At 47.9% G+C, this 22,205-nt stretch overlaps 1 protein-coding gene across 5 annotated transcripts in view; it reads left to right on the top strand.

Annotated features, from left to right (window-relative positions):
* The window catches only part of LOC107996057 (uncharacterized), a 245,573-nt gene that overhangs the window by 149,587 nt on the left and 73,781 nt on the right, over positions 1-22,205 (top strand). For all 5 annotated transcript variants that reach the window (XR_009829571.1, XR_009829570.1, XM_062074097.1 and 2 more), the window contains exon 6: positions 3,238-3,427. Coding sequence is in view for 3 of the 5 variants with exons in the window: in XM_062074097.1 (XP_061930081.1) it covers positions 3,238-3,427 (190 nt within the window). In the remaining 2 variants the exon portion in view is untranslated. The remainder of the gene's footprint in view (positions 1-3,237; positions 3,428-22,205) is intronic.

The following is a 22,205-nucleotide window of genomic DNA, read 5'->3' as shown; positions in this document are numbered from 1 at the left end:
GAATCGATACGAAGCAGCGGCAACGTTAATTCTACTCGCGAGCGAAAAGCAAATACGCGGGTGGATCGGGAAGTTTTGCCTTCGAGTGTAAAGAAAAAAATTGGAGACGCCCGAATCTTTATGAAAACGGTAGAAAAAGAAATCTTGTTGAATTGGATTTTCGTCAACGTCGCAGTTTTTGTAATTCGTTCTCGAAAAACTTTCTCGACAGTTGACGGACTTTCTGGCTGAAACGTTTCACCTTTTCCTTTTTCGAGTTCTTTCTTTGATCTCGAAAAATAATAATTATTAAATCTAGCGAAAAAGACGTTAATTTCTTGAATCGAACGAATTAGAAAAAAATTGCAAAAATTAATGCCTCGCAATGATGCACCCTCCCTTCCCTATTTATTTCAACGCGGGATATAATTTTTTATCGACGTGACAAACGAGTGTGGCAGATTTTACAAATTACACGATGTTAAATTTAATTATTGGTGCATGGTGCGAGCGATAATAATCGCCTTGGTGAAGCGATAAATTTTTTTTTTCGCAATTAGTTAACCGTTTTACCCTTGCCCGTGATACCCTTGCCGGCCGATCGTCGATTATAGACACGCTTGGAAAATGACCTTTCGTCGAAGATTGAGAACACGCGAGCCAGCGGTACGCATCTGTTCCTCGTGATTGATGCGTAGATTGCGTTTGCGCGATGCGCACCTGCGCCACACCGCGCCTCGTTTTCAGATTCTCGAAACGTGGCGTTGGGCTGATGAAAGAAAAAGAGCGACCGATTTCCTTTCCTTTCTTTCCTTTTTTCCTTCTTTCTTTTTTTTTCATCCCCTCGAAAGGGGAAAACTTTCGCGTTCACTCGAGTGTCACGGTTCTTCTTTGACGAACAATTCCCCCGCAAGAAGGGTTGCACTCGATTATACCGTTATCGCGTTCCGTGTAGAATTCCGCCTCGAATTCCTTTCGTGGTGAATAATTTAGAGCCACGTATTTATTTATGGCAAGTTAAGAGTATTCTTCCGTACGTCGCAGCTCACAACGATCTTCGTCAGAGTTCCAGACTTCGTCTCGCCCGTTCGCGAATGCTAATAAAGTAGAAGAATCGTATCCACCTTCTTTCCTCTTGATACCATCCCGAGATATTAAATTTATCAAAGCGGGAGTCTGGTTTACAACCGTCTGCTACTACTTACTCTCTTTCGCAAGCGGGCAAAATAACTCTCCCTCCCCGACCCGGCTAAATATTAAAGGATTTAATTAAGCGGAGTCCATAAAGCGAAACAGAAAAGTGACGCGTGGATCGGGAGGGATACCTGTCTCTCCCCCCCCTCCGAGTACATTTCCCCGATCACGCTGTTGACTCTGACGTCTGGCTGTCGCAAAGTATCCCAACTTTCCCCTCCCTCCGAGTCGAAACTTACTTTCCTCGTTTAAATATTTGACCGAGTGAAATAAGTTTCTTCTCGCGCGTATTTTCCCCGCGCTACGACGAACACGATCGACCGGTCACCACCGCGTCCTCGAATCGCCAACGAGTTTTTTTCTTTCGTTCTTTCCCCGGATTGACGCCTCGATTACCGATGGAGTCGGCGCCGATTCCATAGATCCCGGTCACTTGCCACGCGTCGTCGAGCGTGGCTGGAAATACTACGGTTTGGAACTCGATCGGCCGTCGAGATTCCGGTTCGTAAAATCACGAGAGGGAGACCACGAGTAATCGAAGCACGCACAAAGTCGTGCGGGCGGGAGAGAGGAGATCGGAGAGCTCGTGAACGATGACTTTGCGGTTGCCGCTCGTTAACGCTACATATCTCGTCGCTTGTCGAGAGCTCGAAAAAGAAAAAAAGAAAAAGAAGAAAAAACGAAATAACTTTTACGACGATCATTCACGTGGCGCGATACGTTATTGGCTCTTGTCCATCGTTTACAATATACTTCATTGAAAATCAATCGCCCGTTCCAAGTTATCGAAACTGCGTATATCGCTTCTTTTTTTTTTTTACAGTCTCGACAAAAAACGAGGAGGGGAAAGGAAAAAGTGAAAAATAAAAAAATAAAAAGGGGAAAAAAGTAGAAAGCGACTATATAAAACCAGTTCCAGATTGTAGCAACGTCGAAACGAGTATGGCAACACTTTTATTCGGCCAGCTGCGCCGTTCTCTTTCTCCCCCTTTCTCCCCAAAAATTTATCTCCACCGGCTGAGCCGCTTGAGCTCGGTAACGAATTTTTTACGTCGCGTCGTCGTATACGGCGCACACGTACGGTATGCGCGAGCCGCGTTAAAAAATCATACCATCATCCAGCACGATTGCCGGCGCAGGTATCTTTTCGCGAGACTATTAGCCTCGGTCCATGAAGAGGCGAGGGAAACGGCGCGGATTATTCGGACGCGTAATACGGGCGGGAGCGAGAAGTTGATAACCGGTCCACCACCGACCCACTACCCCTTCCCCTCCTCCTGCTCCTCTCTATTTTTTATGACGCCCCACAGGGTGGTTGCGAATGCTTGCACGCGTGTACCGCAACGAGGAGACCCTCGATGGAGAAGGAGCGAGAGAGGAGAGGACGAAGGGTGAAGGGTGGCGAGAGAGAGAGAGAGAGTCGGCTCTCTCGTTGGTATTTCCAATTTCACAGAGCGTGGGTTAACGAGGCCCGAGGGCTGGAGAAGTTAGGGCGACCAAGCCCCTGAACCGAGTCCTCTGCCCCCGCCAAAAGTGAGCCCTATGGTCCCACTGCGTTACGCTTCTTCACCCCCTTCTCTCTCTCTCTCACTCTCTCTTTCTGATCTCTCTCTTTCTGCCGCGGACCGGGTTCCGGCACATTACCTTCGCTGATTACCGGCTTGCCTCGCGGAGTATGTCATCCAGTCACCCTCGAGACACATACCTTCCGCGATCCATCGATCCTCTCCTCTCTCTCCATCTTTCTCTCTCTCTCCGTCTTTCGTATCTTCGAGATTGGAAACACGAGTTCGAGACGAACGAAGGAACGAACGAAGGAACGAGTTCCGCCTCCCTCCTGAGATTTAAGCCGTTGCTCGATTTCACACCGCGTGCCTTGCGCGTCTGTTACCTGCGAATTCCTGCCGTGAAGAGTTTATTAGACATGCGAGCACCTCGGGCAGAGCGCAGTTCCTGTGCTCTCCCTTTACCGGGAATGTAGCTCAGTTTATGGAATTTATGGGTGGACGGGTGATATCGGTTGGCAATGTATGGTAACGTTGGTGTCGTGTTGGTGCATTTCAGAGCGGCCCAAAAGTTAAACCTCTCGTCGAGCCCGCACCGTCGACGTCGCTCGGGCGACGAGAACATCGGTTCCGACGAGCAACCGATCTTTCCCAATGGATACGCCGCCCTTCTTCTCAAATCTCCGCCACCCGCGCCACCTGCTCTCCTGCGGAGGATAGGCGTCAAGGAGCTCACCGGAGTCGGCAAGGTAAGTTCTCATCATCTTTCAGATCGACCTTTCGAATCGGCGGGAATCGGTCGCGCGTTCGTTGGAACGAGTCCGGGCCATTCGTCAATTCGGGGGAGAAGATAGCGCTTGTTCCTCTGGTCGGTTCAAGGCGGAAAGCCGGCAAGGCTTCCGCTCGAGCGAGCTCGGCACAGGTCGGTCGCCGATCCACCACCGATATTCCGTCGTATTGGATTCCATCGGTTAGACACGCGACCCCTGTCGGGGGAGGGCGAAGGAAGGGGCCTCGTGCAGCGGAGTGCCGCGTGGAAATCTTGGCTAGGGCGGCCGATTTGAAATGCAGATGAGCGTCTCGCGCCGCTGTAAGCCGCGCGCCACCTCTTCCCCTTCCTCTTCCTCTTCCCGCACGGATTTTCTTCCACCGCGCGCCGTCCTTCTTACCGCGATTACCCGCTCGCTTGAATATTCCGGCCCGTTCGCAATGATTTTCACCCTCCTCTTTCTCCTCCTCCTTCGATCGACGAGGAATAATAACGATATGGGAAGGCGAATCATTGGATTATCGGGTATATTAGATATTGTCGGGCCGGGAGTTTTCTGGGGGAACGTTGCTCAGTTTTCACGGGCCGCAAATATGGGGATCGAAAACGCGTCAACGTTGCAGCGTTGGCTATGCTTGTAATTGATGGGAGGAAGCTGGGTGTCCTAGAAATTTCAGGAGACGAACTGTGGAGCTGTGGAGAGAGTGGTAAGCGTAAAAGGGGATGCTCGTTACGGGATACCTCGGCGAACCCCTCGTCGCGGAATAAAAGCGAACCTGCGCGCGAGCAAGCCGGTTGGAATTCTTGAAAATTAATTCGTCAGAAATAAGGGCTTACGTATTGTTTACCAGCCGGTAAAGCTAATTAAAACGGGACGAGATCGTCGAGGGAGAGGTCGATGGATGTCGAGTGTGTCTTCTTTAAAAGACGAGCGGGCCATTATTTTCCCATTCCTGTCGAGTACGCGCTTGCTTCTCTCTCTCTCTCTCTGCGGTTTTTCTCGCGGTCGAAAAATGAAATTTTCGCGGGAAGAAGCGGGAGAAAAAGTTGGGAGTCGTCGAAACGTGACGCGCGCGACAATCAATTAGGAGTTAGAGGCGGGAATGCGCTGGAGAAAAGTTTCCAACGAATTTATCCGGCGGTAAATTAAGTTTGCGAAAGGTGTAACACCACCTTTGTGCATTCCTCCCAACTTTTCGCGCTCCCCCTCCTCCTATCGCGTGGAACGTGTTAATTAAAGGGAGAAATTCAGTCGTCAAAGTTCTCGAAGACGGGAAAAATAATCGATACGAACGTTCCACGTGCCACTCGGATGGATACTTCGCCTCTACCTCTCCTCTTCATCTCCCGATCTATGACTGAAGCGCGCGCTTTAATCTCAGACGATGTATCCTCCCTGATATCGATGGGAATCGAGGGAGGGAACGATCGAAGCGCGGGATTAGACGTGTAACGTGACAGTTGCGCGCCTGCGGAAGGGTTTGCCCGCGTAATTATCGTTTCTGCGAGAGACGGCGCGCGCGCGCGCAAACTGTCGAGTCCGGTTGGCCACCTCACAGACAGTCGAATATTTAGTGTCTCTATGAAGAGAGTAATTAAACCGGCCGTTGGCGCGTCGAATACTAGCCAAACGCGGCTTTGCTTTGGCTTTCTGCTCGTTTAGCCGCGAGTGGCCGTCTCTGGCCGTGGCCTGTACCCGGATTCGCTCCTCTTCGCGCTCTCTCTCTCTCTCTCTCGCTCCCATGCGACCGTTTTACCGGATGCAAGAGACTTTAACGGCCGCTCCTCTGCCCGTCTGCCGGTACGTCTGCTATTGCCCGTTGGTACTTTCGAGCCGGCCTGTCGGCTTCCAATTTGGCTTCCAGCCGATGCGACAAAGCCGCGCTCTGGTTTCATCATTTAAGTACAAACTCCTGTTTCCGCTCCGCGTCCATCATTTTCTCGACCAAATTGTGACCGCCAGCGCGGTCGAACATCGGTTTCTCGTTGCTCCTTTTTTCTTTCTCTTTCTTAATAAACTCAACGATAACATATACACGCGTAAGAGGAATTTGGAAAAATCTTGCCGCGAGTAATCGTCGTGGAAAATATCGCTATCGCTATAAAATGAAATAAAGGATGGGGGAAAGGGAAAAAATTGATCGAACCAGTGGCCTGTTGGTCGCTCTCGAGACGAACTTCCCCTCCCCCCTCCGTCCCTCCCCTGTTGAATCGAGGCGATGAAGAGGTCCGGCACGGGAAGGCAAACATTCCGATTTCCGGCGAATCTCGATCCAATATGCGACCCGTGTGCCCTCAATCTACGAAAGAAAAACGGTGGCCGGCCGGATTGGGCGGGACGCGGCCTGGGAAGATTCGGTCATCAAGTCCGACAAACGCAAAGTCAATAATCCATCGGCGGAGGGGAAGGGGAGGAGCGTGATTTTTATGGGCTCGTACGGCCGTGTAGCGCTCTTATTTTCTCTTCTTTTTCGCCCTCCTTGCGTTCTCGTCCTCGAGCAAGAGGAAGGAAAGAAGGAAGGAAGGAGAGGACGGGGGAATGATGGTCAGAGGGTTGCGGCCAGCGTGAGACTCGAGACGAAATGAACCGTGATCAGGGCCGTGCTCGGTGGTCCCCATCCTCGAAATAAGCTGGAACTCTCTTTTTACGAACTCGAGACAGAGGAGAGACAAAGAGACGAGAAAGGAAGCGAACTCGCGAACAGCGATACGAGTGGAGATCTCCCCTCCCTCTCGCGGCCGGAAAGGAACAGCGGGGATCGGAAATGAAGTTTTAAAGTCGGACGAGTGGAGCACAGTTATTCGCGAGATCGGAGACGATTCGTTTCGCGTGGATGAAAGAAACGAAAGGGCTTCTTTTGGTCGAGTCTTATTTGCTCGGAAACAGAGGGAGAAAGTGAGAGAAATCAATCTATATGGAGAATTTATCCCTCGGAAGAGTTTAAGACAAGTTCCATATCTCCTCGTGATTTCAACGATTTCGCCCACCTCTGATTCGATCTATTTAGAGATAAACGTCATCCACTTCACCGTACTTCGTTAACGAAGTTCGTTAACGACGAGTCGAGTTTGGTTCCAATCAAACGCGTTAATTCGTTGCCGCGTCGGATTATTCCGACGACGAGGAAGACGAGCGGCAAGGAATGGATGGAATTTTGGAACGGAGCGAAAAGGAGGATAGAGATAGATTTATGGGGGTGAAAGTGGCCGTGGACAAGCGGCGTGGAAACTTTTCCCGGAAATCATTTCGCTAATTCGAGAGAATCGACGCGTATAGGGGGAACAGTCACCATGGGAAAAGGAAAAGTTTTATGGGCCGTTGGATGCGCCTCGACCTATCTACCACTCGCCACCCTCGGAATTATTCATTTATTAATAGCTGATTCGCCGGGGATGGCTCGTCCTCCACTCTCCTCTCCCGCTCTTCCCTTTCCTTGGGCATTTCCGTTCCGCGATAGAAGAAAACGATAACGAGAAGAAAATACGAGGTCCATCGGTATCGGGGGAGGGGGAGGATCGATCGATCGCAGTCATTCGTGGATAGACGCGGGGACATGCGCAATTTGGTGGAGAAAGCTGGTGACCAGGATTCGCGTCGGTGATTTAAACTCTCGCACGCGTTTGCCAGGCTTTATCGAAACGTCCGGTCTTGGACGGGACGGAGAGGGTTGAAACCTTGTCCGAGCTCGGAATACCTAATCTGGACTCTTGATTTTCTCCCTCGACCCCGAAACTTTGCCTCGAGAGGACGAATCCTGATCAATTGCGCGTATCATCGAAGGGGAATCGACGATTGCTTCCTCTCGATAAATATTTCGGGACAGAGTTTCCGAGGTGTTCGATCGCTTTCCAGGCGATAATCCTTTCTTTCTTTCTTCTTCCATCGCGTGGACGTGAGATTATATCGCGACGAGTGTCCTCTCTCCGACGTTTTAATTCGATTTCGCGCGATTCCGGTCTAATAGAGGATAACAAACTCACGGCGAATGGGGTTATTTTAATAATGAATTAATCCGAGGGGCGTTACAGGCAGTGAGAAGACCGACATAGGGGTGTTTGCGGGCGGTCCGTAGGGAGCATGGGTACCACGTGGGCCACGTGGTACCCACAGGATAATTGGAGGTCACTGCGGTTTTAGGGACTCCTCTGGCCCCTTTCGAAACCAGTTCTACGTAAACCCTTACGTGGCGGGCCAACGTGTACGCCAGTTCGATTGCCGGCATTATCCGGATTCCTGATTCGCTTTGCTGCATAATAATTAAGGATTTTGCGTGGCTTGATACAGTGGCCCTGTTACCTGCGCCCCGACACAAAGCGGCACAAGGGCACTTGCCTTCGCTCGAATCGCTTTCTCAACCATCTTCGACGTACGAAAATTCGCTGGAAATCCGGCCGGCCGGATTCGAGCCGGTGCGCTCTCGTCGATCGATTCCTTAAATTCTCCGACGAAATATGAAATTGCTCGAAACAGCGTGCTCTCGGAGAGCAAGTAAATGGAGAGAGATGTGCTACGTTCCGTTTCGTGAAAATTTTTAGAATTAAATCTGGCGTGAATTCGTAAAGAAGAGAACGAGGCGTCCTTTTGGATGGTTGTTTTTTCCTATCCTATGATGCGAATACATCTTGGCACGCGATGATCCATTAGCTGAAAAGCGTTTAATTAGCGGGGTTAGAGGTTCGATCGGATTTCAACGGAGGCGCAATTAAATCAGTGGACAGGCGAGCGACAACTAGGAGAAACTATCGATTCTCTACCTGTTCTCCTCCTTCTTTCCACTTTCCATTCCAAAAATTTGCAATTTCTCTATCGTACGTATGTGCGTGTTTTTCTTTCTTTCTTTCTTTCTTTCTTTTTGATATTAGAGATAGACGAAAAGTACGCATTGGTCGGACTATTCCTCGACTCGTCTACTTGACGTCTCATCTATTTTAGATCCGCGGGGGCAAACCACCGATCGAAGCGTCGGCGAATTTGCATTTTTAAATCTGGAGGTAAAACCGGTCGGATGATATATCGGATTATTCGGAAAGCGGAGGTGACTGAACCCGGGCAGATATTTAAAGATGCATCGCTCATCGTGGAAAGCAACCTTCTGATCCGCGTTCAGAAACGGTGAAACGCATCGTGACGCGTGTACCAACCAGACCTCTGTTCCGTATCTCGCCTCTAATTGAAATTTCGAGAACAAAAGGAGATTTGCGCGTGAGTGCACGAGGGGCCTAGATTCACCCACTTTCGCGAAAGAGAGAACTCGTTTTATGGCGTGCTTGCCACGCCATCCCATCGACCGAAGATTCTATCTCGAAATGGGATTCGTGTTTAATTCGAGAAACCGCGCGCCACGTTAAACAAACCGATTAATAATTACCTCCTGAGGCCGGCTACCGCGTTCTTCCCTTCCTCCGCGGGGCGAAAAGCGCGGAAGGAAGAAAGAAAGAGAGAAAGAAGAAAAAAACGCGGGACAAGCTCTCGTTTAAACTCGTCGCGTATCGACGAGTCGGAGCTCCCGTGGAAACGTTGGTTAGATATCTGTCGATTCGAAACGATGTCTCGACGGAGGAACGGGCCGAGCGTTATTTACAATCCTCGTGCGCGCCTTTCATTATGGGCGATGCATCATTATCGTGATCGCGGATCCCCGTGTGCATATATATGTGTGTGTGTAGATAGAATTTCGTATTCGATCGCGTCTATCGCGTAGTCACGAACGTATCGACTTTACCATCGGGAGGACACTCTCTCTCCTTTCCTTTCCTTCTCCTCGTTCCCTCTTTTTTCCTCGTCTTTCCACCCTTCTCCTCCTCCTTCCCTAATTGTCGGCAATACGCGCCGCGTGCGCGAGCGTGGATGGATCGATGTCGCCGGATGGACGACAAGTTTTACGATTTCACCCGGGAAATTTCGCCTCTAAACTTGGATTTTCCTGCCAGCCACGTATCGTAAAATACGGGGAGCGATTAGAGAAGTTGGAACGGGTTTGAGGATCTTTCTGTTTTATTCAGCGCGGTGCGCGCCGAGTCGGTAATTTCGGGGGTCGCGCTAACGCTTTTGCCGCGTGAATTTATTCGAAATTTCGTGGCGGCGGCGCGAGCCGCCGGAAGACGGTTTTACGAGGCTGTGAATTTATTAGGAACGAGGGGAGTGCGGGGACGGGGCGCGGGTACGGATGATGGAAGACACCGGTGGACCGCGTGTTCCTCGCCGCCGGACGTTAGTTTTGACAGGCTAATCCGTAAAGGAGAGCGGCCGCTTGACGAGCCATCGAATTATTTGCCCGGCCGAGTGTATATTTTTACGGGAGACCCCGTCGCTTGTTGCCACCTGCCTCGCGTCAAAAATTCCCGCCACGGACTAATGGCGAGCGAGCGCCCTCGCTCGAACTGGTTCGAGGCAAACTTTTGCCCGCGGTCGCTTTTTATTCGAGCCACCGTCGAGTTTTATCGATGAAACTCGTGGTTGGAAAAGAAAAGAAAATAACAGAGACTCGAAAAAGATCGGATCATGGCATGAATTCGAATTACCGACCGAGAAGGAATCGACATTGATCTCGATTCGATTCGATTCGATTCGATTCGGAAGGGGAGGAAAGAGTTTTCGACCGTATGTGTATTCGCTTTGCTTGGAAAAATTGATCGGCCGTTTTCCATCGGCACAAATGAGAAATTCCAGAGAAAAGGATCGCGCGCAACCCTCCCCGATTCCGCGTACGTAAAATTACAGCGAAATTCACGCAGGACTCGTTTCGCTCGGTGCACGATTGAATTGTCGGGCTCAAAAGCGTGTCCAGGGTATTTGGAGCACGCGCGAGTTCGGTTCGAAATGGAAGAGCAGACGCTACCGAGCGAATGCTCCTCGCTCGTCCTGACCTCGCGTACAGACCGTGTATTTCGCGTGCACGGCCTTCCATTATGGAACCCTCTCGCCGGCTCGTTCACCAAGTTTCTATCGTAATTACCTATTCTAAGCGGTTTAACGAACCGTGGTTCCACTAAACACCCCCCTGTAGCAACCATCTTGTTAGCCGATGAATTACTTGACCTCGCGTATTATTTGACGGCCCCGCGAGCCAGCATGTTCGCAGCTTCCCTTCCTTCCCTCTGTGTTTCAATTTCGATATCTCGAATCTATTTTCACCCGGAGAATCTATTTCCGAATCGATTTGAAAATTAATTCGTTTCCTCCTCCCTTTCCTTTTTTCTTCTTTTTTCTCTCTCCTCCCCCCATCTTGGATGGAAGTTGGATGATCTAATCTTGAGAGAAGAAAAGGAACGATGCGACCGTTTCCGTTACCCCGACCAACGAACATCTCGATGTAAACGAGAGAGCCGAATGGAACGAGATCTGGCCACCAGGTCGGAGCAGCCCATCCAGGAAACGTTGTTTAATTTCGACGAACACGATACGGTGCGCGAAGGCTTCCTGTCTCGCGGCCGAGTAACACGATTCCGCAAAAGCCAACGTCCATCCTGTCATTCTCTTCGATTCTCTACAATTTCTCCGTCCCTCCGTCCGACTTCTATTCCCAATTTCTCGAAAATAAATCGATATATATTGTATCGTCTCGAAAGAAGTTATCGAAAGATCTGTAAAAGTCGTGAAACGATCGATCGATTCGAAACGACCGATCGAGCGGAACGATCTCTCGAGGGTGAGAGGCTAAATGCCGCGTCCCTCTCGCCTCCTCCCTCTCTTCCTCCCCGCGGCCCCTGTGTCGAACCGGTGCCGCTTTAATAAATGTCCCTGACGCGTGGTCGGCAAGGGTACAAATCGGGTGGAACCGCAGACACAATGCTTAGTAATGGTGAGCGACGGCCTCGTGCAACGTCCCCCGCAGCATTACCGGTTCCTGGTAGCGCGCGATACCCATTCGTTATGTTCCTTGGGTGTGCTGGCGTGGGCCGCAAGCGCACGCTCGTCCAACGCGATTTGATTTCGGCGCAAATCGCTGAACAAACGAGCTTAATTAATCCTCGCTCGTTCGCCGACCACCCCGTTCTCTCCCCGCCAATCTGACGCGAGTCTCTATCCGGAACCGACCTTCCTTTCGTCTCTCTGCCGATCGTGACCGGAATTCCACTATCGCGTGCAAACTTTTTCCTCGTGCCAGACACTTGTGTATTTCTGTTCACCGATTTTTATACCGATCGATTTCCCACCGATTTTCTACCAATTCATTCCTGCGAGGAATCCGTACGCGAGTTTCGCGCCCCGAAACCGATCCAATTTTTGCCTCGATTCTCGAGAAAATTGATAAGAGGAAGAAGAGCGGCACGCATACGATGGAATTTCACGGCGGTTCGGCCCGAAATTTCTGCCCTCAAACTTCCTCTCTCGAAATTCTCGAGACTCGGGGCGACGACGCGGCTTCCTCCCCTAACACCGTAAAATACTCGATACTCGATACTCGTGGATTATGGATTATCGATATTTATCGGCTGTGTTCGGGCGTGTGTCGCGTCGCGAACAGCATCCCGCCCCAGATCCTGAATAAACAAATATATTCCTCGAGGAAGGGAGAGGAAGGGAGAGGAGTCGTTCCGTTCGTCTGGGAAGCATTCATACGTCCGTCACCTTCTCTCCAATTCCCTTTGAATTTTACGCTTTACACCGCCTTCGTTCCCCCGCTCGTCTCCCACTTTATTACGATGCATACCGGTCGAGCAACAAAGCTTGCTCCAGGATATTTCTCTCGTGCCGGATAAAATATACAAAAACCGATGGCGCGCCGCCTTTCGCCCCTTCCTTTCCTTCAGACGACGTCTTCTTTAATCCTTAATACGTCCTCTTGGAATCCTCCTACTTGATTCTCTTTCCGAAATTATTTCGAAACGAAAAAAGAGAAAGTATGGTTGCTAACGCGATTCCTCTTCTTTTTTCTTTTTTTTTTTTTTTTTTTAAATCCCCCATCCGAACGAACTTGGTACGGATTGTCCTCCCGTAATCCACTATTCCTCATCGTTTGGCGAAAAATTAGGGGTCGGTTGGGACGGAGTTAGGGAGGAGGATGTGAGGGAGAGAGGGGAGAGTGGAAGGGAAAATTGCGTTGCAAACGGGTAACACGAGTCGTTAGCGGCTAATCCGACAGAGAGCAGGAAACGTGGGGGGTGAAGCACCGCGAATTCAGCCCGGTGGCAGGCTGGCTCGGGTTGAAGAGTCGCGCGAAAACAAGCGGACAGGTTTCGAGGGGTCGGATGGAGACGAAGCGACGACGAGTCGCGGGCCAGGACATCGTCCGTCTATTTATTCAAGCGGGCACGTGATAAAAATGACAATGATGAGTTAATGCGATAACTGTGTACCTTTCCACCCCCTTGTGCGCGCGTCTAGTCGAGCCGGGCACGCGTGTTACGTTTACATTATGCTCTGTGCTGCGTTCCGGTGAACCGATACCACCCTCGAAATCTCGTTTAAGAGCGTGTCGGTTATTCTTTGCCGTTTAATCGAATCAGATTGGGCGAAGTGAAAACGAGACTAGCTGCACAATTCGGCAATGATCGTACGTAAAGATTGGATCTCTTTCTACTCGAATAATTCTAGATACCTAATAATCGTATTTGATAAATCAATTAATTATTCGGATGATTTAATTTAATTCGGTAATCGATCGAGTACGAAAAGATTGCATTTTCTCGTACAATTCTAGATACTTAATAATCGTATTTGATAAATTAATCGAATAATCACTTGGATGATTTAATAGTAACTTAATTAATTTGTCGATTGAAAAATTTAAATAATGAAAAGAATTTCGAATTGAAAGTTTAACGAGTCATTTTCATAAAATAAGACTTGTTAAACATTTCAAAACTTTCCAAATCTACTTTCTTTTTCATTCCGTTTACACGTTTCTCTTTGCATCTACGCATCTACATAGCGTTTAATGTTCGATGCTCGTTCCGATGCGCAAACGGGAGACGAATAATGGAAACGTTCCGTCGACGCCTCGACGAGAATGATCGTGGGGAACGAAGATAGAGGAATACTTGTAGAGGGTACTGTGCATGCTCGTCGAACCATGGTGGACCATTTTCCAATTGGAGACGGCTCGCGTCCTTTCGCTTCGATCGTTTCTCCCTTCGGCGCGGAGACGCGGGAGGAATCTCGGGTCGGAGAGGGATAAACGGTGGCCATGGCCGATGGAAATTGTATTCCTGGTATTTAGCGCGGGCCCTACCAATTTACTTGGCGCGGGCAATAAACCCCGGCTAAACGGGATTAATGCCTGGCAGTCTCGTGCACTCCCAACTTTCGATACTCCTCCTCCCCCCACTGCTTTTGAACCAAGAAACCGGTCCATTCGCGCCGATGTACTCCTATTTTTTTTCTTTTCGTTTTCTCCTCTAATGGATGAAACAGAACTGATAAAAATAACGAAGAGGAGAAATAAGGAGGAGGAGGAATTGATAAAAATAAGGAGGAGGAGGAATTGATAAAAATAAGGAGGAGGAGGAATTGATAAAAATAAGGAGATGGAAGAATTGATAAAAATAAGGAGGAGGAGGAATTGATAAAAATAAGGAGGAGGAGGAATTGATAAAAATAAGGAGATGAAGGAATTGATAAAAATAAGGAGGAGGAGGAATTGATAAAAATAAGGAGGAGGAGGAATTGATAAAAATAAGGAGATGGAGGAATTGATAAAAATAAGGAGGAGGAGGAATTGATAAAAATAAGGAGATGGAAGAATTGATAAAAATAAGGAAGAGGAGGAATTGATAAAAATAAGGAGGAGGAGGAATTGATAAAAATAAGGGGGAGAAGGAATTGATAAAAATAAGGAGGAGGAGGAATTGATAAAAATAAGGAAGAGGAGGAATTGATAAAAATAAGGAGATGGAGGAATTGATAAAAATAAGGAAGAGGAGGAATTGATAAAAATAAGGAGATGGAGGAATTGATAAAAATAAGGAGGAGGAGGAATTGATAAAAATAAGGAGGAGGAGGAATTGATAAAAATAAGGAGATGGAGGAATTGATAAAAATAAGGAAGAGGAGGAATTGATAAAAATAAGGAGATGGAGGAATTGATAAAAATAAGGAGGAGGAAGAATTGATAAAAATAAGGAGGAAGAATTGATAAAAATAAGGAAGAGGAGGAATTGATAAAAATAAGGAGGAGGAGGAATTGATAAAAATAAGGAGGAGAAGGAATTGATAAAAATAAGGAGGAGGAGGAATTGATAAAAATAAGGAAGAGGAGGAATTGATAAAAATAAGGAGGAGGAGGAATTGATAAAAATAAGGAGGAGGAGGAATTGATAAAAATAAGGAGATGGAAGAATTGATAAAAATAAGGAGGAGGAGGAATTGATAAAAATAAGGAGGAGGAGGAATTGATAAAAATAAGGAGATGAAGGAATTGATAAAAATAAGGAGGAGGAGGAATTGATAAAAATAAGGAGGAGGAGGAATTGATAAAAATAAGGAGATGGAGGAATTGATAAAAATAAGGAGGAGGAGGAATTGATAAAAATAAGGAGATGGAAGAATTGATAAAAATAAGGAAGAGGAGGAATTGATAAAAATAAGGGGGAGGAGGAATTGATAAAAATAAGGAGGAGAAGGAATTGATAAAAATAAGGAGGAGGAGGAATTGATAAAAATAAGGAAGAGGAGGAATTGATAAAAATAAGGAGGAGGAGGAATTGATAAAAATAAGGAGGAGGAGGAATTGATAAAAATAAGGAGATGGAAGAATTGATAAAAATAAGGAGGAGGAGGAATTGATAAAAATAAGGAGGAGGAGGAATTGATAAAAATAAGGAGATGAAGGAATTGATAAAAATAAGGAGGAGGAGGAATTGATAAAAATAAGGAGGAGGAGGAATTGATAAAAATAAGGAGATGGAGGAATTGATAAAAATAAGGAGATGGAGGAATTGATAAAAATAAGGAAGAGGAGGAATTGATAAAAATAAGGAAGAAGAGAAATTGATAAATTTGATAAATACGAGTCGCAATTATACCATATCGAACGAATTGTTCACTTATATTGAACTTGTATCACGGTGCGCATAGAGTTTGCGCCCCATCTATTCCGCAATCTCGAATTAGGGACGATTAAGAAAAATAATTATTTAACTAATAGTATTTGACTATTCTCCGATGTGACGATACTTAAAAAATTGTTTGAAATTGAAATAATTTTTCGATCTAAACGCAAGGAACCAGTTTTAGATTTAGATTTCGCGCGTAACGCTCCCCTAATGAAACCGGTTCGATGGCAGATTTGCAATTTAAAGAGCGCTTGTTAAAAATCCGGGCGAAGATTTTTTCGCGACTATGTGTCGCCACCACCACTCCTCCATCCTCGTTCCGCGGGAATATCAGGTAGTCTTTGGCCGGATTTCGGGTCTTGCGACTGTTTTTGGAGCTAATTGGCCGGTGGATGAGCGGAGAACAGTGCACTCTGGCCGAGGGCCGATGCATAATTAATCCAACGTCGGCTGACCCCGCGGTCCACCGACCACTGTTGCCGGTGTTTGCGCATTTCGAATGGCCAGTTGGCTGGCCACACAGGTACTCAGTTGGCCGAGAATACATTGACTTCTCCGTGGATGGCCGGGGGGGATTGGCCGGATTGGCAAGGTGCTTTCATCCTCCTACGGGGTTCTCGTTTGATCGATCTCATTGAAAATCTCGCTCGTGATTTCGCCTTGCTCGGACTGGGCTCTCGGTTACTCGATTATGCTCGCAGATTTCCGCCGAAACTTCCTTGTCGGACGTATTTTAACGCGGTGTTGCGGTTTGCATTCTTATCCCTCTCTTCCTCCCCATTTTCGCGCGATACGCTCTCGAAATAGCTTAGTTACGTTACAGAGAAATTGGAATCTTGGCGCAGGGAAGTATTTTTCGGCAAACGGAACCGAGACCGATGCATCGGGGACCAGGTGGAAGAGTAAGTTTCGGAGATCGAGATTCGAACGCGCTAATGAAATCCATTCAGATTTGTCGAGAAACGATCGATCCGTGAGAAGTTTGAAAAGGAAGGGGAGGAAAGCGTGGAGGGAGTTTATCGCGAATCGGAAACCGGAGTGAAATGGCATTTTTCACCGTTGGGTGAAATCCTCTTTCGCTATTTGTTCTACTTTAACGATTCGCTCGTAAATAATTCCCTCTCCATCAGGAGGTGGTGGGAGATCGGTGGTGGTCGGTGGTCGAAGGGGCGCGGAGGGTGGAGAGGCGGAGAAAATGTTTACCGAGCCGAGGTACCGGCGTGTTCTAAGTGAACGAGTGCATCGAGCGACTTCCACAAAGAGAATATTCATAAAGTCACCAGAAGACCGGTCTTGTCCTCGAGGGCGAGGCTCGGAGGGTGGAAGTAAGTTGCACGAGCTGCTGGCTGAGCCGCTTAACGGCAGACGATACCCATCTAGTTCGCCAACCCCCTTGGGCCACCCCTTCCCCCTTCTTCCGTCGGCTTCCCGAATCCTTGGTTGCCAACGATGCTAGAAGGCTCTAGCGACCGAACCGATCGTCGGCTTCGGATCTCAGACGCATAATAATTTATGTCTCTCTTTCTCTCTCTCTCGGTGCAGCTGCGCGTCTGAGAAGAGAGGAAAGCCGTCGTTCTATCCGCGTTGCACGACGCGGGAGGGTATCAATTTTATTAGAGAGGAACGGCTCGAGGGCCGACGAAACTATCCCCGATAAAACGGTACCGACTGAAATATCGTGGCGCGGCTTTATTAGCCATCATCCTCCCGTGGACAACACGGGATTTTAACGAGTATTCCATAGACACGAGTTCCCAGCCGTGGTTCGAAGGTGTTTCACGGTGTTTCACGGTGATTTACGATGAGTATCGTATCGGGCACGGGTCTGTCGATCGGGGCTACTCGTCGATGGACACCTCGTCGGAGGATCAGACCAGTGGATATATAGTACTTGGGGTACGAGGGTGAGTTAGAAAGATCAAGGTCGGACGGGCGAAGCAGAGAGAGAGAGAGAGAGAGAGCGGGTTCGAATCAAATTTTATCGGCGACTCGTCCCGTTAACGCCCAAGGCTTTAGCCTGTTTTACATTTAAAACGCATTACCGCGCAGCTCGCCTCGAATCCCATGCGGCGATAAAATGAAATTAATGGTCGCGCCCGCCAATTCGAGATATATCGATGGGAGAACGAGCGAAAGGGGAGAGAGAGAGAGAGAGAGAAAGGGGATAAGAGGGAAAACAGGTGAACAAGGAGTGGGGGGAGACGAGATAACGGGAGATAGCGATCTCGCGCGACTCTTGACCGGGTTCGAATCGAGGGGGATGGATATATTCTTAACACAGGAAATGGAAGAAGATTATGTGATTGAATGTCTAAAGACACGTACGTCGTGCTCTCCTGTTACTCGATCGTACACGACACGTTCCGAGTAGTGCTTCGCCAACGTATGAAATTTCATTCCTCGTTAAAGGGAAGTCCAGCGGAGGGAAAAACTACTTTTCATCGTAGGAAACCTGCGTGGCGAACAACCAATCTCCCGATTTTTTTTATTAACGTTTGCCATTCCACGTTTCCATGCCGTTTCTCGTTTCTCTTCCTTTGAATTTACGTTCCTTCCAAGTTTCGTTAATCTTAGGTTGAAGTTGGTTCACCAGAAGGAGTGTCGTCTTGCCGGATAAAAAAGAGGCGCTGTGTGACATTAAGAGGGAAGAAGAGCACGGTTCGATCCGAAAACGAGCGAAGGAGGGGGAAGAGAAAAAAAAAAAAAGGAGAGAAAAAAAGCGATGAAAACTTAGAAAACAGCCATTTCCCTGCATCAGACGAGGCACTTTTTGCTCGTGGGGGCGTTGTAGCCAGTGGGTATAGCTCGCGAGGGGGTAGAAAATATGAGGGGATCCCTCCACGCTAATAGACGAGCACTATTAATTAGCTAGATTAAACTTTAAATGCCCGTCGTTAGCCGGGACTGTAGGTGGTTCGTTATCCTCTAAAGAGAATGGAAAAGAAGAAAAAGAAGAAAAGGGAGAGAGAGAAAAAAAAGAAAGAAGCAAGGAAAGTACGAAAAAAAACAAAGTAGCTCTCTAATTTTTTCTCTACTTCCCGCTCGAATCGAATCGTCGTTCGAAACGAAACGACGCACGGAATGGAATATTTCTTAGGTTTAATGGCCGATCGAATCGTGCACGCGATCGTCGAATATCATTTTCGAGCAGAAACAACCAGAATGAGAAATTCTCTTGCTCGTTTCAATTCGCCTATTCAGCATTCGAGGTTGAAGAATTCAGAGTCGAGGAACGCTTTCGACGGAACGAAAATTCGCGGTCATCCATCGCGATTGAGGAAAAATAAGAATTGCAGGAGGAACGGTTTGATATCATCTCTCTTTTTATCCTCCCATCCCTCCCTCCCTTGACACGGTTGCTCCCTTTTTATCTCCGGCTTCTACGGTTGCCGGCGTCGCCCCGTCCTTCCACTCCTTCCCCCTCCCCCGACTCCCGCGAGATTTCCGGTTCACGAGCGTCCGTTTCTAATGGACTCCCCCAAGACCGACGTTCTTGTTCCGAGTGGACAAGCGAAAGGAAGTAACAGCTTTAAGAGAAATTGCATTTGATCTGTTCCCAGTGTCCGGTAAAATAGAAAGATCGAGAAGAAGAAGGTGGCCCTCCACTCTTTTCTTCTCCCTCCTTCCACCTCATTTCTCCGCAACGTTGCTATTAATTTCATCCCCTGGAATTTCCAGTTTGCCTTTCCTTCCTTCTTTGATTTTCTCTTCCTTCCGCGCATCGGACCGGCTTTGAGCTTCGACGAAATTCGTTTTGTAGATTCGATTACTGGTCTAACTTCCTTAGATTTGGACGCAAAGAGGAGGAGACGGACTCCGTCTTGTCTGTTATCGTGAATTAACGTTTCGAAATTAATAGGGAAGGATGCGGGGAGAATGATATTACGGAGAAAAGGAAACTCGAGTATAAAAAAAAAAATTCCAACGATACAAACGTATTTTATCCATTCGGTCCTCGAAATCCAAGTCTTTTTGCTCCGAAGTAAAAACAACCCTTATAGATATACACCGCCGCCCCTGACACGGTTTGTCCACCGTTCCAATAATTAAATATCGCGAGTTCATCCATCAGGATCGAGGATTTCCCAGGTGGACGAGATCGGAATGAAAGAACGAACGCGGGAACCCGGGAGGCCTCTATATTGCCTCTCCGCCTCCGTTTCACCCCAGTCAATAATCGATAGCGGCTTTCGTAGGACTGTAGAACCGCTTTCCACCCCTTTCCCGACTTTCTCCTTCCTCTCCTCTCCCTCCGGCCCGCGTTTGGAACTTTAATAAAATATCTGAAATACCAATATTGTTTCACGCCCGCGATCCCCACTCGGAGAGACACTCGAAGAACGAACGATTAAAGAGACTCGCACTCTCTTTCTCTCTCCTCACGATCCACGCCATTTTCCCTTATATTAGGACTATTTAGATTTTTAAGTAGTCCTCGAGGAACACGGCATTCGCGTTTGGGGACGGGTTTGGTGGAAACGGTCGGTGGATCTCTCGAAAGGGTGGACGGAGAGGTAGACGACAGAAGCGAGAAGAGAGGCACAGGGCACTCGAATGGCCGGGCTATTACGGTATCGTTACGAGGGAAGGAAAAGTGCTCGTCTGGAAGTCTGCAAAGTCCGCGCGGAGGAGCAAACGGATCCTGTCAAACTTTGATTTTCAGGTTCACCCGTCTTGACCCGCGTTCGACGTCGACGCTCCACCCTCTCGCGTGCTCGTTTCGTCCTGGAAAGGAAAAAGTAGAAAAAGAAGAAGAAGAAGAAAAAGAAGAAGAGGAGAAAAAGTTGAGAACATAGAAGATGGAGACTTGAACAATACGTCACGTCGTCCCATCTCGATTCTTCTCGTTCATGATTGAGCCTCATCCGCGATTCGGATAGAACGAATTTCGAGAAGGAAATTTTCCCCACTTTATCCGTATCCGCTCTACTTATCTATTAATTTATCTCTTCCTTCGATTCTACGCGAATTTCGTGGCTCGCGAGTACGCTCGCAAGTTATACGCGCAGGTTCATCGAGGAAAGATTAATTCTTGACATTGTGTCTGCGCGTTCATCCCTCCATCCCGGTTATTATAGCTCGCTCGAGAACGCGGATGAGCGCACGCTTGTGTCTTGGGAACACTTATAGGAGACTTTCCAGGAACGAAGCGTTTAGTAGCTTCGTAGTATAGGACGCATCGAGCGTGAAGGAGCGCGAGGCGGCAGGCGTCGTCGACTTATTATCCCGATAGAGGAACGTTTGCCAACCCGCCCTACAGGCGAGGGATGAACCGTCCTCGAGTATCTCGAGGATTCGTTCTATCCGTCGTTAATTTTATGTAATTTCCCAACTTTAAAATTGAACGAAGCCGTAGGAAGGGGGCGACGGAATTTCTCTCTGTAACCTTCTTCTTTCCCTCCTATAATACCTCCGAGAATCGGAGGGATCCAATTTAAAAAAACTTGCTGTTTATTCTCTTACCTGGGCAAAAAGGATTCGAGCGATGTCGTCCGAAGAGAAAGAATCCCTCGTTCGTTCGATATTCCCTTTGCCGCAATTTTCCATCGAGGTCGAATGCCCAATCGTACATCTATAGTACATCTACTACCGCCCAATTTCTTGCGGTTAACGGGACGTTGGACGTTGGAGTGAGATGTGGAGGGTCGCGTGGATTCTTTCGGACGCGTGTCGGTTATTAGGAAGAAAAAAGGCCTTACGAAACGGTGTCGAACGGCGTGGTAGTCACGCAACGTCGGGGTAACCGGCGCAAAAACGCTAGTTTGACGGAAACTGGACCCTTCTCACAGCAGAAACGGTCTGCTGGAAAATAATGCGCTTTCTTCCCTCCGTACTCCCTTCCCTTCTCCCTTTCTCCTTTGTGCCCATCGTTCTTTCATTCCTCGACGTATTTTTTTGACCCGCGTTCAAATCCGCGCCCCTGCTTCCTCGCTTTTTCTCGGAATCCGCTCGATCCAGCCTGCACGCGTCGCTGCTATTGTTCCAACGCGTGGAAAACGCGTCGAGGATTTTGGAAATTGAATCCTCGAGGAGATCCCTCTACCTCCGAGCAATCGGCATACACGAGCGATACTCGGATTTGGCTTGAATTTCTAAGATTTTTATCTTATCGCAAATACCCGGATTTTTCCGAATTTTTCGTTTCTGCGATTTTCTCTCGACAAAGTCGAGACAAAGAATAAGGAACGTGTAAACCCGCGTCCGAGCGAATAATAGATCGATCATCGAGCGAAACATACCGAGAATGCATTCTCTCTTTAATAAAATTGAGAGACACATATAGCCTTGGCAGAGAGAGGTTAATACTTTTTCCTGATTTAATAATATCGACGAATAGATATATCCATGCATAAATACTCGTAAATATTTTGGCAAGTTATTCGAATCTTCCCGCTTTCCGAAATAGTCAGTTTAGAGAGTTGTATAAACTCCCCGAAACGGAGAGAAAATACTATCTCTCTGCCTTTGTCTCTCTCTTTCTCTCTCTCTCCCCCTCTCCCCCTCCCTCCCTCTCTCTTTCTCTCCCTCTCTCTGTCTCTCTCTTTCTCTGTCTATCTCTCTCTCTCTCTCTCTCTCTCTTACTCTCTTTGTTTCTCTCTTTCTTTCTCTTTTTGTCTCTTCCTCTCTTCCTTTCTCTCTCTTTCTCTCTCTCTCTCTCTCTCTCTCTTCTTTCCCTTTCTCTGTCTCACCTATCTTCCTTTCTGTCTTTCTCTCTCCCTTTCTCTGTCTCTCCCATTTATCATCCTTTCTGTCTTTCTCTC

This window comes from Apis cerana, linkage group LG4 (assembly GCF_029169275.1).
Source record: "Apis cerana isolate GH-2021 linkage group LG4, AcerK_1.0, whole genome shotgun sequence".
Taxonomy (NCBI): Eukaryota; Metazoa; Arthropoda; class Insecta; order Hymenoptera; family Apidae; genus Apis; species Apis cerana.
This window is presented reverse-complemented; position numbering and strand designations above follow the sequence as displayed.